The 17,714-nt window shown below is 40.3% G+C and overlaps 1 protein-coding gene and 1 long non-coding RNA gene across 3 annotated transcripts in view; both read left to right on the top strand.

Annotated features, from left to right (window-relative positions):
• Positions 1-11,879, top strand: part of LOC122539473 (uncharacterized) — a 29,061-nt gene extending 17,182 nt beyond the window's left edge. The window contains exons 3-5 of the long non-coding RNA XR_015753307.1: positions 2,370-3,901; positions 4,003-4,152; positions 11,748-11,879. This is a non-coding gene — a long non-coding RNA (uncharacterized LOC122539473). The remainder of the gene's footprint in view (positions 1-2,369; positions 3,902-4,002; positions 4,153-11,747) is intronic.
• The window catches only part of tbck (TBC1 domain containing kinase), a 202,672-nt gene that overhangs the window by 161,361 nt on the left and 23,597 nt on the right, over positions 1-17,714 (top strand). For both annotated transcript variants that reach the window (XM_043674337.2, XM_043674336.2), the window contains exon 25: positions 15,084-15,243. In XM_043674337.2, the coding sequence (XP_043530272.2) occupies positions 15,084-15,243 (160 nt within the window). The remainder of the gene's footprint in view (positions 1-15,083; positions 15,244-17,714) is intronic.

The following is a 17,714-nucleotide window of genomic DNA, read 5'->3' as shown; positions in this document are numbered from 1 at the left end:
ATAGGAAAGAGGAGCAGGAATAGGCCCTACGGCTCCTTAAGCCTGCCTTGCCATTCAATAAGATCTCGACTGATCTGTCCCAGGCCTTAGTTCCTCTTTCATCTTTGTCTCTTTCTCCTCATAGCCTGCCAGTCCCTGTGAAGTCCAAAATGGATCTCCTTCCACTTCAAATACTTGGATTGTCTAACCATCACAATTCTCTGGGATAGAGAATTCCAGACATCCATTACATACTGAGTTTTAAATGAGTGTCCCTTTATTCAGTAGCAACGTCTGCTAGTTTGAGATTCTCCCACGAGTGAAAATATCTCTTAACATCTATTCTGTCGGGCCTCTTTGGAGTCTTGAATGTTTAAATAAAATCATCCCTCATTCTTATAACCTGTAATGAATAAAGTTCTAAACTGATTAGCCGTTCTTGAGAAGTCAACCCATTTATCCTGGGAGTTGGCCAAATGAACTTACTCCAACACCACTAAAATCTTTTTTTAAATACAAAGACCAAAACTGTACATAGTACTTTAGGGGTGGCCTCACCAATACTGTTGTAAAAAGAATTCCCTATTTTAAACTCCAACCTCCGAGCAATAAAGGCCAAATTTCTATTTGTCGCCTTAATTACTTGCTGCACCTGTAATGTTAGCATGTTATGTTTAATGCACATGAACACCAGATCCATCTGTACTGTCTATCTCCATTTGAATAATGTATTTTCCTGCATTAAGCTCCGTATACCAAGTTTGTCCCTACTTACTCAACCTAAGTATATGCCCTCGCACATTCTTTATGTTTTCATCGTAACATGCCCTCCCAACTTTTTTTGTGTCACCAGCAATTTGGATACATTACATCCTGCAACTTCCTCCAAGTTGTTAATATTGATAGTGAATTTTTGCGTGTCTCTCTCTCCCCCCCCCCCCCCCCACCTCTCTCTGTCTCTCTCTCTCTCTCTCTCTCTTTCCCCCTCTCTCCCCACCCTCTAAAACATGGGAGAAAGCCATTGGGTTTTACTCTTTATGAATGCCATAGGCTTTTTTAGCAGGCACTACAGAAACAAGTTTATGTTGGAAAAGGGTGAAACCTATACCACAGGATTTATTTGATTTTTGTGGATGCTTTCTTCAAGTTCAGCAAAAAATACTGTCTCAGTTTCCAGGTTGGATTACTGGTCCATGTAAGTTAGCTTGCTACGGTTGACTTGCTACCATTAACATCAATCCCTCTGCTTTAAAAGATGATGGAAATCATTTTAAGGTTTCCACATTTGATAACCATCAATGATTCCTGCAGCAACAGTGCACGGTGTATCGGGAAAGATAAGATCAGCAATGATTTTGATGTCTCCTGTGGTTAAAATAGCTTGTGCACATTCACTATCTCGATTTACAGACAAATGATGGAGAGACTAGATTATGAACACAGGTAGTAAAAACCTGGCATGCTTCTCTTGAGCTTAGAAGTCGGATGAAGTGATCCAAAGTACTTAGTGGTAAAACAGTTAGAAACGGTGAAAGTAAAGAAATTCTAATTCCAATTCCTAATGTAGTTACTGGAGGAGCACAGAGAAAGGTTACACGTTGCTGTCAAACTTAAACAAATGATGTACAAGGAAAAGACTCACTTATCAGTGTCAAGTGTCAAGCAAGTTCTGCTCTGTTCATCTCATTGTGTAATGCATTTTTTTTTTGGCACGCCCTTGTGAGCAGCCTTCTGTATAACTGCACATGAGTACAGCTTAGCAAGCACATTGTTTCCTGATGCCCCTTATTGCTTGGAAGAAAATGACTGAGAGAAGATACCATAGAAATGTGTGACATTTTGAAGGGTTTCGAAACATTTGACCCCATTCATTCCTGCTTCCATTTAGAGAAACACAAGGAATTGTATTTATAAATTAAGAGCAACAAGACAATAGAAAATGCATAAGAATATTCTATTCACAAGAAGTACAGGAGCAGTTTACTGGTGTGGCTGGTGGAATAAGAAATCTTAATGGATTTCATGAAGAAGCCAGTCAGGTTCCTGTCAACAAATGCATCTTGGGAAATAAATTAAAGGAATGATGCATGATAGAGATTGATTGACCGTGAATCCATTCCTGGCCAACAATGTAAAATGAATAATCTTTTTATCATCACAGATCAATGAACACCACTCCGCATACAATTCGACTGTTTAAAAGCAGGATTCATTCTTGTGTTTGTAGAGTGAAAGATGAGCGTCTTATTTAGGGAATCCCTAAGACCTTCAGCTTTAACTACATTAATATCTTTCAGACCATTGTGATTAGACCAACTTATAGGCAATGAAGAGAATCTAAAAATCACTGCTTAACATTTGGTGATGTTACCATTGCTGAATCCCCACAGTCAACATCCTGGGAGTTACCATCGTCAAGAATATGAACTGGGCCACTGCTTAAAGAAAGTGTGATTACAATGGCACGCCAGAGGCCAAGAATTCTGCGCCAAGTAATTCACCTCCAGACTCCCCAAGGCCTGTCGACTGTCTACAGGACACCGTCAGGTGTGTAATGGAATATTCCTTATTTACTTGTATGCTTGCCATTCCAAAAACACTGAAGAAGCTCAGTACCATCTGGAAAAAGCAGCCTGTTAGATTCGTACCCCATCTAACCCTTTCACCATTCACTCAGTCCGTCACTGACGCATGGTATACACGTGAACACCGTGCACTGCAGCAACTTACCAAGGGTGCTCAAACAACACTTTCCATACCCACGGCCTCTGCAGATACATGGAACTGTAAGATCCTCTCTAGGCCACACACCATCCTGACCTAGAATTAATCTCACTATTGCTTTACTGCAGTTGGATCAAATTCCTGGAACACCCTCTCTAACAGCACTGTGGGTGTACTTACACCACAAGGACCTGCAGTGGTTCAAGAAGGCAGCTTGCCACCACCTTCTTAAGGATGGTCAGGGATGGACAATCAGTGTTGGCCTAACCAGCAATGCCCACGTTGTATAAATGAAGATTTGAAAAAGTCAAATATTTCAAAACTTCCTCATTTTTAATTTCAAAGTTGGTTGGAGCACACTACATCCTGAGTAGTCACTGATATAATTGTTTAGCCCAGTAGTTTTTTCAAAATTCATTTACTGGATGACGGCGTCTTCGGCTAGGCTGGCATTTATTGCCCATCCCAATTGAAGGCATTGAAATTCCACCACTTGCTGTGTGTCTACAGTGACATGAAGACCAGACCAGTTTCCTTCCCTAAAGGGCATTAGTGAACCAGATGAGGTTTTCCTGACCACCAACAATGGATTTGTGGTCATCATTAGACTCTTAATTACAGATGTTAATTGAATTCAAATTCTACCATCTGTCATGATTCGAAACCAGTTTCCCCAGAATATTGGCTGGATCTCTGAATTAACAGTTCAGCGATAATACCACCAGGCCATTACCTAGTTGAGAAGTGATGCAATGTCCTCTTATAGAGCCATACAGCACAGAAACAGACCTTTTCAGTCCAACCAGTCGTGCCAAACATTATCCCAAACTAACTAATCCCACCTGCCAGCTCCTGGCCCATATTCCTCTAAACCATTCCTACTCATGTACCTATCCAATTGTCTTTTAAATATTGTAATTTACCCACTTCCACCTTTTCGTCAGGAGGTTCATTCCACACACAAAGCACCCCTCTGTGGTAAAACATGTCCCTCTTCTATCTTGTTTAAACCTCTCTCCTATTATCTTAAAAATATGTCCCCTAGTCTCGAAATCTCCCATCTAGGGAAAAGATGACTACTATTAATTCTAGGAGGTAAAAACAATGACTGCAGATGCTGGAAACCAGATTCTGGATTAGTGGTGCTGGAAGAGCACAGCAGTTCAGGCAGCATCCTGCTTCACGCTGCAACATCCTGGTAAATCTTTTTTGAACCTTGTCCACTTTAATAACCTCCTTCCTGTAATTGGGGGACCAGAACCTCCTGTTAACACTTGTTTATTTTTTGGTTCAATGAAGGGAACAGACCGAGTTTTCAAAACTGCTCCTTGTGTTGAGGTGAAAAAATGCTCATGTCACTGAGAAGAAAAATTTCCAGTGATAAGGGTTTCAAAAGAACAGTCAAAGGATGATGAACTAAACAACAATTGGAGGAGAAAGCATTTAAAGGTACCTGTAAAACTGGTATATTTTCACTTTTTTAGGTGATTACTGTGGATAATTAAGGGGATAATTGTGACTTGGCTATTCTGACCAGAGAACATTGAAAAAGTACTGTTGTGCTAAACTGTACTTATCCACAGAAAATCATTTGTAGCTATGAAAGGAACCAATTATGCTGAAAGATTTATGGAAATGTTAATCTTATTATCTTAAAGGTTTTGATCAAGGATAATTAATCAAAGTTTATTTGTTTGAAGTTGGTTGAAATGCAGCAATTTAATTCTGCAGTACCATATAAATAGATTGCAATGTTGCCAATGTTTTATCTCAGGAATTTAAATCCTTCAACCTCCTTCCCTTGAATTGACTTGAAAATAATGCGAGTGGTAGAAATTTACAAGGATTTAATGCTGTTGAAAAGTCTCAGTTGGATCCAGTGCCAAAATCTCAAGGAGTTTGGTATAACATTGTGCTCCTAGCAACCCAGTTTCTTTTACAATGTGTTCACTTTTTCCATTTGTTATCTGTAAGCCTGCTTTACCTGTTAATGATATTGAGTTATGATCCATATTTGGAGGCATGCAGTCACAGTAGTCAGTGTCTTTTAATTCACACAACACCAGATTATGGTTCAAAAGGTTTATTTGGAAGCACTAGCTTTCGAAGTGCTGCTTTTTCATCAGGTGGTTGTCCCCTGATAAACCTATTTGACTATAACCTGGTGTTGTGTGATTTTTAACTTTGTCCACCCCAGTCCAAAACCGGCTCCTCCAAATCATACCTTTTAATTGACCAAGTTAATATTGCGAACTACTAACTAGTTTTTTAAAACTTTTTTTTAAGTATTTGGATAAGCCTTCCACTTGTTTATCTTCCTTATCTATTTGGCTTACCTTTTACAGTCATTGCATTTGTTCCTCAGTTGCTATCAATGCTCCTCTACCTGTCAGATGCTGTCATGATGTGATTGTTCCTTTGAACTTTTTTGGTTGGTTTGTAGATTATTGTCTATAAATTAACTGCCAAAGAATCTTGTATCCCAACAATATCTGTGGTATTCAAAAGTTACTTTGTTGGCTGTAAAGCATTCGGGGAGGTGGAACAGCACGGTGGCTCAGTGGTTAGCACTACTCCATCACAGTGCCAGGGATCTAGGTTCGATTCCAGCCTTGGGTGGTTGTCTGTCTATCTGAACCTGTGTTAATACAAAGCATTAACTCTGCCTCTTCACAGATGCTGCCACATCTGTTGAGTTTCTCCAGCTATTTCTGTTTCATTTTGTTTCAATACTTGATATAAAGATGGATGAGGAACCACAGGAGTTTGCACGTTCTCGCTCTGTGTTTTCCAGTATCCTCCCAAGTCCAAATGTGTGCACATTCGGTGGATTGGCAATGCTAAATTACCCATAATGTTCAAGAATGTGCAGGCTAGGTGCATTAGCTGTGGGAGATGCAGGGTGGGTAGGAAAGTCCGTCTGAGAGAAGTGCTCTTTGGAGGGCCGGTGTGGATTCAATGGACTGAATGGTCTGCTTTCACACTGTAGGGATTCTATGAGATGCTGAAACAAAGGGTACAAATAAACACGGTTCTTATTATCGTTCTTTGTAAATAGTGTTAATGTAGGTATGAAAAAATAAATAAACCAGGCTATCTGTCATTCCCCATACCTCCTTTGCAAAAAGCTTCACACTGCTATGGTCCATCAGTTCACTTCATGCTGCTGAGCGTTGTTCAGTTGTCATTACAAGATTCCCTTTGACTGTATTTCCCAATCTTCTGTTAAGCAATTTCAACACTTTCCTTGTCAGTCTTTATGTTGCCATTTGTAAACACTGCTTCCAAATATTAATGCAGTTCCCTCCAATTAGCATTGTTGCTCCTTTGACCTCAGTCCCAAAAGCCAGATATGAAGTTTTTTTCTCTTCCATCTCATTCAGCCTCGATTGCTCCTCACACTAACACTGAACAATAAATAGCTAAGAGTAACATGCATTCCATTGTATGTCATGAATCTGCCACAAAGCTGAGTGTCTATGAAATTAAAATAAAGTATTTTATGCGATTTAGCCAAAGAGATTGCTAATGAAATTAGTTAGAGCAGTGCGTTTGAACTAAATTTTGCGCCTCTTAGTTGGTAGCTGATTAATGTGATAGCTTTAATGGTTCTAATGGCATCAGTTAGACCACAAGACATAGAAGCAGAAGTAGGCCATTCAGCCCAAGGAGTCTGCCCCACCACCTATTGAGATTAAGGCTGGTCTAATAATTTTCAACTCCACTTTTCTGCTTTCTTCCCATAACCCTTGATTCCTTACTGATTTAAAAAAGTCTGTCTACCTCAGCTTTGAATATACTTACAGACCTAACCACCACGGCCTTCCGTGGTAAAGAATTCCATAAATTCATTTTTCTCTGAGAGACCAGATTCCTCCTCATCCTTGTTTTAAACGGGTGACCCCTTACTCTGAAATTATGCTCTTTGGTACTAGAAATTCCTTCCAGAGGAAACAATCTACTTGCATCTGTCTTGTGAAGAACCATAATATTCATGTGTTTCAATAAGGTCTTCTTTCATTCTTATAGACTTCAATGAATGCTAGCCCACCTACTAAAATTTTCCTCATAAGACCAATTTGTGGGCGGCACGGTGGCACAATGGCCTCCATGGCCACTGCTGCCTCACAGCGCCAGAGACCCGGGTTCAATTCCCGCCTCAGGCGACTGACGGTGTGGAGTTTGCACATTCTCCCCATATCTCCGTGGGTTTCCTCCGGGTGTTCCGGTTTCCTCCCATAGTCCAAAAATGTGTGGGTTAGGTGAATTGGCCATGCTAAATTGCCCGTAGTGTTAGGTGAAGATGTAAATGTAGGGGAATGGGTCTGGGTGGGTTGCACTTCGGCGGGTGGGTGTGGACTTGTTGGGCCGAAGGGCCTGTTTCCACACTGTAAGTAATCTAATCTAAGACAATGTCTCCTTACTAGAATCAAACTAGTGAACGTTCACTTTAGGGCAGTGTCAGCATTGCTCCAGGTGTTATTCTCCATCGCGCACACACCAAATAGTTTGCTGGGAATTGGCATTAAATTGTTACAGCGTCATTCACTGAGATTATAAAATTGGCTGGAAAACCGGAGAGAGATGGCAAAATTTACTTGCCCCCAGATTGGAGTCAGGATACAGAAAGCCCCAGGGCACTCTTCTGCATCTGTTCCATGTTTTCCTACCTCGACTGTACTCTATGCTATAATTAAACAGAGTTTTGGCTGCTGGAGATCTGAAACTAACAGAAACAGAAATTGCTGGGGAAATTCAGCAGGTCTGGCAGCATCTATGGAGAGGGAACGGAATTAACATTTTGCATCTATGTTAATATGAAACATTAACTCTGTCTCTTCACAGATGCTGCCATATCTACTGAGTTTCTCCAGCTATTTCTGTTACCTTTTGTTTCAATACTTGATGGAAAGATGGATGAGGAACCACAGAAGCCAATGTAGCCTTTGGCTGATAATGCCAAATGGGAAATATCAGATCAACTGGCCATTATGTATCTCTCCCAACAAGTGGAAATCAGGAGAGGCACTGGCTGTTCTGATTTGCACTGTGGGCCAAAACTCAAAATGATTTCATCTCCCAGTTTGGAACTGGTTGTTGCCATTAATAGGCACCAATTCACAGAAACCTGTGTGTGTTTCTTTACTAACTTGGTCAAGAGTAATTCAAGCAATGATGTCAGCTGCAGAATAAAAATGAGAGCCGTAAAAGTCTATTTAGCATGCTGCAAAGCCGAGCTATGTTTAGAATCGAGCTTGTTGCCTCTGAAAGATGTCCAATTGGCACACACACTGTGAGTCAACTACAGGAAAAGAGCCTTGCTTTTCAATAATCTCGTCTATGCTGATGCTCAGAAATTTGCCAAGAGTTTTATTTTGTTGAAGAGAAAGGGATTTCTTTGTAGTACACAGGAAGCTGGGAGAACAGCCTCTTGGCCATGAACCTATTGGTGTTACTGAATTACCAAGTACAAAAGACTCCACGAGATGCTGTTGACTTAAATTTGCAGCTCGGCGAAGCTGAATTTTCAGGGTGGTTATGTTCCTAAGGAAACAGCTACTGTAAAAGTAATTAGAAATGGAGGACAGCACAGCTTCCTCAGAGCAAGGTCTCCACACTCATTACCTGACAGTGATTGAAACGTTGGAGGAAGGAGATAGAAAGATGAAAGCAGTGAGGTGATGACCCTTATTAGAGCATCTTCCTCCCTCTTTCCCCCGGCAAGGAGCATGAATCCTTCCGTCTAGGGCAGGACACACAAGCTCACACTGGGGGGTTGTTTATTTATGTTAGTACTTGGAAATGAGATAGTGATTAAACTGCAGTTAGCGGGTGCAAGATATTTCAGGAGAACAAATTAAAAAACAAGCTCTTTTAAAACATTGTTAAACTCACAAACTGTTTGTGACTGGTTCAGTCTCTCATGCACATTTGGTAGATTAAGAGGCAGTTTGTTTTCATGCGTTATGGGAAGAATTTACTTTGGGTTGTTTTGGTTAATGTAGTAAAATAGTGTAAAAGAGCAACAGGAATCCAACCAGTATAAAGTCACGCACACATTTAAAGGAAACAGTAGCGCTAAAATGTAAAACAGTGCAAATGCTCCTACTTATACAAACCTTCAAACTATTATTGAATGTTTTCATCAGAATGCCTTTCCAGTTGTGTATGTATTATCATGATTCTCATTATTACAAACCAGAGAAACTAAAAGCAATCAGACTTGGTTAAGGTGGAGAGATGCTCAAAATCATGAAGCATCTTGACAGAGTGAACACAGTGAAATGTTAATGGATGTATCAAGAATCAGAGGTTACTGCTTTAAAGTGAATAAGCAAAGAATCAAAGATGTGGGATATTATTAAACTGGAGAGGGTTCAGAAGAGATTTACCAGGATCTTACTGAATATGGAAGGTTTGAGTTATAAAGAAAGGCTGGGATTTTTTTTCCCTGGTGCGCAGGAAGGTGAGAGGTGACCTTCGGGGTTTATAAAGTATGCGAGGTATAGATAGTGTTAATAATAATTGTCTTTTCCCTAGGATGAGGAATTTCAAGATGAGGGCGTACATTTATAAGATGAGAGGAGAGAGATTTAAAAAAGACATGGGGGCAATTCTTTTACACAGAGGGTGTAATGAACTTCCTGAGGAAGTGGTGGATGTGGGCACAATTAAAATGTTTAAAAGATACATGGATAAGCATATGAATAGGAAAGGTTAGGAGGGATATGGGCCAGGAGTAGATAGGTAGGAATTGTTTTGTTTGGGATTATGGTCGGCATGGACTGGTTGGACCGGAGGGTTTGCTTCTGTGCTGTGTGACTCTATGATTGTATGATCCTAGTGACATGAGGGAAAATTAATTTGTGTATGGTTAGGATATGGAATATATTTAGGATAGGATGTTGGAGGAAGATTTAATCGTGGCTTTAAAAGCACAATTAGGTAATTACTTGAAGAGAATAAAAATTGTGGACTATGGAGAAATGTCAATGAAATGGATCCAGCTGAGGTGCTCTTGCTCAGAGCCATAACAGGAGCAACAGCCCGAATGGCCTCCATCTCTGCTGTACACATCCTACTAATTGATTACAAACTGTATCATTATGCAGCCTCGCTAATGCAAATATTTGGAATCTCTTGTGATTGAACCTTGCTACAGCAATCCTATTACTTAGTGCAATAGAATCTTAGTTAGACCACTCATAATTCTGATATCTGCATTATCAAAAGGACATAGTTAACTGGAGAAGATGAAAATAAAACTATAAGAAATAATGAGCTTCACAAGGATGATGTCAAAATGCAGAGGAAAGTAATACGTTTCATAAAAGATTGAACAGACTGAGTCCCTTTTGTTTCTACAGAAGAGGTTAAAGAGTCCACGATTGGGGTTTATGTCTATGAATGTGTTTGATGAGGGAGACATTGAAATGAAATGTTTCCATCTTCAGAGGGAGTCCAAATCCAGAGGACAAAAATATCAACATGATCATCCCTGAAATCCAGTGAGAATTCTGGAGAAATGTCTTTTCCTAACAAGTGGTACCAACATAAAATCATCCACTACAAGGATCAGTAAAGCTGGTGAGAAGGTGAATTTAAAGGAAACTAGATACACATATGAAGGTGAAAGGAGTAGAAGGCTATCCTGATCGGCATGATGAAGTCAGGCTAATGATGAGGTTAGTTAGACTGAATGACCTATTTCCAGGCTTGAACCTCTGTCTGCATTTAGAGTCATATAGATGTACAGCATGGAAATAGACTCTTCAGCCCAACTTGTCCATGTCAACCAGACATCCTGAATTAATCTAGTCCCATTTGCCAGCATTTGGCCCATAATCTCTCTCAACCCTTCCTGTTCATATACCCATCCAGATGCCTTTTAAATGATGTATTTGTACCAGTCTCCACCACTTCTTTTGGCAGCTCATTCCATATGCACATCTTCTGTGTGGAAAAAGTTTTCCTTAGTTCCCTTTTATATCATTCCCCTCTCATCTTATACCCTCTATCCTGGGGAAAAGACCTTGGCTGCTCACACTATCCATGCCCCTTGAAATTGTGTGAATTTCTACAAGATCACCCCTCAGCCTCCTCTGCAGAGAGAGAAGTCCCAGCCTATACAGCATCTCCCTATAGTTCAAACCCTCCAACTCTGGCAACATCCTTGTAAATCTATAATGAACCTTTTCAAGTTTAACAATATCTTTCCGAGAGCTGGAAGACCAGAGTTGAATGCAGTATTCCAAAGGGGGCCTAACTGCTGTCTTGTATAGCCACAACATGATCTCCCAACTCCTATACTCAACGCACCAACCAATAAAGGGAAGGATACCAAATGCTGCCTTCACTATCCTATGTACCTGCAACTCCATTTTCAGGGAACTATAAACCTGCACTCGAAGGTCATATTTGATATGACTCTTTAGACAGTTAACATTCTGAGTCTGACTATGACTGGTTTGACATCTTCAGTACCTGGCTTGAACTCTGTTTCTCCATAAATGCTGCTAAACTTAAGCATTCTCTGTGTTGTTTTATATTTCCAGCATAGTATTTTGCTTTTATCTATGTGTTACTTCACTGGTCATAATAAAAACTGCAGCGTCTCCAACTCAATCCAATCAAGTTCTTGCGGACTTCTATTTTTTGTAGGCCATATTTCATCATTGTTAAAAAAAAGATATACTTGCTCTGAATATTGTGAATTGAACAGTTTCGTCAGCAATAACACCGTGCTGTATTGAAAACAAACTGGTACAAACCGCAGAGATCTCCTTCATTGCTTGTGGATTTCCAGTGTTGTCTGCAGTTGCATGTGGAAATGATTATCACATAATGCAATGTAATAAACACTATTCTTATCCTGTGGCTTTTCAAGTACCGCAGTTAAATATCTGTGAGAGACTAAAGTGATTGGGTGGTGCAGAGGCCACCAATGCTGAAGTATCTACTTGAGCTGGTGGTGTACAGTTACGAATTAGACCGAAACCATTTTAAATTTTACAGCTAACTTCTCTATTTTCTTGACCCCTCAGGAGTGTATGTGGAGGAATCCCACCAATAGAAAAGTCATATGTTTCCCCATGCAGCATTTGATCATTCATCAACATTATGGAAAGACATACTAATATTTCCTACCTGTTTTACAAAGTGCAATAAATCCACTTCTTGGGGTAAGAGACTTCAATACACAGATTTATTTATTTAAGTAACTGAATGGAATAAAATTACTGCCTATTTGTGGCCCAGTTACTCATAGTTTAGTTCATGAAACTCATGAGAGTTAAATGAAACTCTCCAATCAGTAGAGACTGTTACATTCAAGTTATCAAGTACTTAATCCAGTCACAGTCCTATAACATTTTCATTGCAGAATTATGTTGAAAAAAAGTTTAGTCTACAATCAGGTAACAGATTTCATTCTCTGGACTCATAACATTAACAACGTTTTCTCTCCACAGAGGCTGCCTGATCTGCTGTGTTTCGCCAGCATTTTCTATTTTTGTAACACGTTTACATTCCTCCTTATATACTGATCTAATACCTGGCTCTGATTTATATGTAACTTGTGCTTATATTTCAATGCAACTTTAATATTGCAAGCAGAAAGAAACCACATTTAGCATTCACACTATGACCTTTTCCAGAGCAAATTTGCAATTCCTCAGTTTCTTTCAAAGTGTTGACAATGTTGTCATAGACAAAATGCTAATTTGCGCAGGACAAAGAGACCTTGGACTGCAGGTTCATAGCTCCTTGAAAGTGGAGTCACAGGTAGATAGGATAGTGAAGAAGGCGTTTGGTATGCCTTCTTTTATTGGTCAGAGTATTGAGTACAGGAGTTGGGAGGTCATGTTGTGGCTTACAGGACATTGGTCAGGCCACTGTTGGAATATTGCGTGCAATTCTGGTCTCCTTCCTATAGGAAAGATGTTGTGAAACTTGAAAGGGTTCAGAAAAGATTTACAGGGATGTTGCCAGGGTTGGAGGATTTGAGCTATAGGGAGAGGCTGTACAGGCTGGGGCTGTTTTCCCTGGAGTATCGGAGACTGAGGGGTGACCTAATAGAGGTTTACAAAATTATGAGGAGCATGGATAGAAGAAATAGACATAAATAGACAAATATTGACTATTCCCTCTGAGGTCGGGGAGTTCAGAACTAGAGGGCATAGATTTAAGGTGAGAAGGGAAAGATATAAAAGACACCTAAGGGGCAACTGTTTCACATAGAGGGTGGTACATGTATGAAATGAGCTGCCAGGAAGTGATGGAGGCTGGTACAATTGCAACATTTAAAAGGTATTTGGATGGATATATGGACCAGGTGCTGGCAGGTGGGACTAGATTGGGTTGGGATATCTGGTCGGCGTGGACGAGTTGGACCGAAGCGTCTGTGTCTATGCTGTACATCTCTATGACTCTACGACAAGGTTCCGCAAGCAGTAATAAAAGAATGGCCAACTTCATTTCTTGATATTCGTAAAGAAATAGCAATTGGCCTAGAAACTTCCCAACCCTTCCTCAAATAAAGCCATAGGATATTTTGTGCCTACCTGAGAGGGCAGATTGGACATGAGTTTAACATTTCATCAGATAAAGAGACACCTGCAGCAGTGAAGCTTTCCCTCAATACTCCACCAATATTGACTATTCCAAAGACTAAGAACTATCTGTCTTTTAGAAGTTGTTGGAATTAATATCTACTGATTTTTGTTTGGAGGTGGAACAGATCAGGGAATGGGGAACAGCAGTGCTCACCTGGTAGCACATAATAAGTTCTATTTTTGACCAAACAGGAATTTTCTTCTATGACTGTACCCTCAATTACATCTGTTAAAAGAAGCATGCATCTGGATTTTATCTTGTAGCTTGAGCATGATGTAAGCATTAAATAGTTATTGTTTTATGTGCTGCTGATTGCTGCGAATTCCAGAAGCAAAAATGTGATGTCTTTTACCCTGCAGAAAATTTAGTCAATCTCTTTGCAATGAAATTGATATCTGTTTGTCATAGAATTTGAGCAGCATTATTTCCGAAAATGATCCTGACTCAACCTAAGTATGCTTTTAGTATCCAATACATTAAGGGCTGATTTGAGACAGTGGTATTGTCCCTATCTCTGAGGCAGAAGGCCCAGGTTCAAGTCCCACCTGCTCCAGAATCATGTAAGAACCATCTCTGAACTGGTCGAATGTAAAATATCTTTAATACCCAGTGCCAGAACAACACGGTAAAGTAAGACAGCCATAGCCTATTGATTCAAGGATTACATTTACTCACACCTCACTAAACTTTGTTCTTAATATTTGCAAATGAACAAATTAACAGACATTTCACAATATGGATTAACATGGATTTTAATCAGCGCTGGAAATGTGTTGCTGGAAAAGCGCAACAGGTCAGGCAGCATCCAGGGAACAGGAGAATCGACGTTTCGGGCATAAGCCCTTCTTCAGGAAGCCCTTCCTGAAGAAGGGCTTATGCCCGAAACGTCGATTCTCCTGTTCCCTGGATGCTGCCTGACCTGCTGCGCTTTTCCAGCAACACATTTCCAGCTCTGATCTCCAGCATCTGCAGACCTCACTTTCTCCTCATGGATTGTAATCAAAATAGTGTTTAAATATCTCCTATACGATGAAAAAATATAGCAATATTTATTGAATAAAGAATGTACCTTTAAACAAAAACAAATTGTTGGAAAAACACAGCAGGTTTGGCAGCATCTGTGAAGAGAAATCAGTATTAACATTTTGGGTCTAATGCCTATTCTTCAGAACAAGATCTGCTCAGACCTACTGAGTTTTTCCAGCAGTTTCAGTTTTTGTTTAAAAGTATGTTCTTTGTTCAACTCAGCAGGTCTGAGCAGATCTTGTCCTGAAGAGCAGGCATTGGACCCAATATGTTAGTTCTGATTTTCCTCACAGAAGCTGGCAAGCATGCTGTGTTTTTCCAGCAAGTTCTGTTTCTGATTTCCAGCATCTGCATTTCTTTTGGGTTTTGTTTTAGCATGCCCTTAAATTTTTTTTCTATTATGTGGCTATCAAGACACTACTTGCAGCTGGATCACTTATGATCTTGTGAGGCATTTGCTGAAGTTACAAAGTGATTTCAAAAATTAATCAGTCTCCCGTGGATTACTAATAGAGAGTCAATGCCAAGAGTAAACTTTCAGGTGCAAAGAGGTTACACCATGGTAAACATGCAGTTTATGAGATGAATTGTTATCGGTGTCAAACATACAGTTTCTCAAGGCTGTATACTCAGAATTCTATTGTGAATTCACTTAGCTAAAAGGAATGTAAATGTTTCAAATAATATTTCTTTATTTTCTTTACCCCTGATGCTTTTTTCCTTGACTGCACTTGTACCAGATTCACTCGTGGCCACATCAGTGGTAGCATTAACATTCCATACAGTTCTGCCTTCAGCCTGGATGGTGAGCTGATCCAGTGTGCCTCCACCAGCTTGCTGCAGAGTTTTAAGGGGCGCGTTGTTGTCATTGTGGGGAACATCGTCAGGAACGCAGCTGATGTAAGTTACTATCCTGTGTCATTCAAAAAGATCCTGCTGAACCACCACTGTTGCTGTGCCTACGCTTTAGCTGCAGTTTTTAAAAATCCTTGCTGAAGGGAAGATTTACAAAACCAAATTGACTTCGAACAAGAAAACAAACAGGTGATTACCTCAGTATCGAAGCTGAAACTGAGGCACTCGAAAGAGTTTGGATCCTGATGGGATAATGACAATAACATGTGGTATAGGGAGCCCTGTGTGAATGATTAATGAGCTTACCACCTTAACATCCTGAATGGGGCACCTGCAGTTTCCTGGAATCATTAACCCTTCAACTCAAATACGTTTTCCCAATGCATACATTCTTACTCCCATAAAGAAGCAGCAGAAAATGCTTTTGATCCAATTTAAATGTGTCATGTAGTAGAATGAAAACCGAATGGAATCTCAAGCACAGTCATTTAAATTAATTATACTCTGGGAAGTAACTTAAGGATCTCATTATTAACATTAGTGACCCCTAGAATAAAGCTTTGCTGCTGCACCTCATGTCAGTGCTAACATTATGGTGTACATCTGGAGTCAGTGCTCTGCCTGACCCTCCCAAGGAGTTATCTGAGACTCACTGAGGAGGTGCAGTGTTTTTGTCTTGCACGAGGTCCATTGCAGTTCCTACAAGCGGCTTACATTCGAGACTCAAAAGGCCATCAGCAACTCCAAAGTAAATTTTCTAGGTTGCACAGGACAGTGGCTATGAAGATGTAGCATTGGTGAATGTTGCTAGCATAATAGTTTTTTGGGTTCTGACTGTGGAAGACTCATATGTTGGGAGCCAGAAGCACAAACTGAGCATGTTTTTTTTCCTTTTCCTGGGATGTAGGAGTCTTAGCAAGGGCCAACATTTGTTGTCCATCCCAAACTGTCTTTGACCTGAGTAGCTGACCAGGTCATTTCAGAGAGCAGTTAAGGGTCAGACACTTTGCTGTGGGTCTGCAGTCACATGTAGATTACACCAGGTAAGGACAACAAATTTGCTTCTCTGAAGAATATGAGCGAACCACATTAATTTTATGACAATCAAAATTTCATGGGCACTATCATAAAAATAGCTTTCAATTCAGGACTTATGAACTGAATTAAATTTCACTAGCTCCAGTGGTGAGACCTGAGCCCAAGTCCGAGAGCATTAACCTGCAATCTGAGTCTCTGGATTATTTGTCTAGTGAAGTTACCACTATACCACCATCTTCCCACCTCATTTAATCCAATTACATGAGCAAACATAATGTGCAAGATTTGCAATGGGCATAACTCCATGACTAACATTTCAATACAGTACCTCTAGCAGTGCTACAAGGTCAGAGGCACAATCTAAACCAGCAACCAATGATTTTTGTGGATGCAAAAACCCTATAGCAGTACCTGATGAAAAGCAAAATAATTTTCATAATCCAGGACAACTTTGATCCCTTGAGCCAGCATTTACATAAACAGTGGATCACTTGCCCATTTTCTCTCATCGCCTTTTTCTGGGATCTTACTGTGCCTAAAAATTGATTACAGCATTTAGCTCCATGGTAGTAGTCACTGTGTTTCAGAAGTCATTCCCTGGCCATCAGGCACTTTTAGCTGACTGATGGCACAACCCAGTGCTTTTTAATTATCATTTCTCAATCTTCAAGTGGATTGTGTCAAGAAAAAGTGCACAGGAAATATTTTTTACATTTTATCTGTGATTAATTCAAATGATAAATAGTACAGAGATTTCCTACCACTTCTATCCAATCACATATATTAACTGCTGGGAGAGTAGCACTTTGCATGTGTGCCTAACTGCAGGTTACTAAAGGCTGAAGCTTTGGAATTCCAAACAGATATGCCTGACTAGAAACTATACTCCTGCTTCCTAGTTCTGAACGATAGCTGCAGTTACTGATGGACAATTGTCATATTCAGAAAGAAAAGCCAAATAGTCCCATCTTTAAACTAAAACGTTTTTCAATAAATTACTGGTTGCTGGGTAAATTTGGGAATTTCAGCTTTGTGCGATGAGGTGAACTTTATTTTCAACAATCTGCCTAATGTGAGCTGAAAGTTATTAGACAATAGCCATAGATAATGGGCGAAATATTGTTGAGGTTTTGGGATCTTGCCTGCCAGCAAGAATTGCAGGTTGCCTCTATCCGGGACTGCCCACCAAGCCGCAAGCCAGCCGGGCAGCAGCAAAGTGTCTTGTCAGCCTTAACCTGGAAACAAGACACCAGTGGGTGGAGGTCTCACCTGTTCAGAGCTGCTAGTGAATTAGAGGCTGGCAGCTTAGCAGTACCAGTGATATTGGAAGAACTATCAGGGGGTCAGCAGGGGGATGGGGGGCAGGCCTGGTGGTTAAAAGGATCAACGTTGTCCTGGACTAGGAAAACTATTCTGCTCTCCTTCTAGTGCTGCTACAGGGTTTTTGCATCCACACCAATCACAACCCTCTCAATGTC

This window comes from Chiloscyllium plagiosum, unplaced genomic scaffold, assembly GCF_037043375.1.
Source record: "Chiloscyllium plagiosum isolate Xiang-an unplaced genomic scaffold, Cpla_swu_hap1 HiC_scaffold_36, whole genome shotgun sequence".
NCBI classification, from domain to species: Eukaryota; Metazoa; Chordata; class Chondrichthyes; order Orectolobiformes; family Hemiscylliidae; genus Chiloscyllium; species Chiloscyllium plagiosum.
The sequence above is the reverse complement of the archived record's forward strand: the minus strand, read 5'-3'. Positions and strand labels throughout refer to the sequence as shown.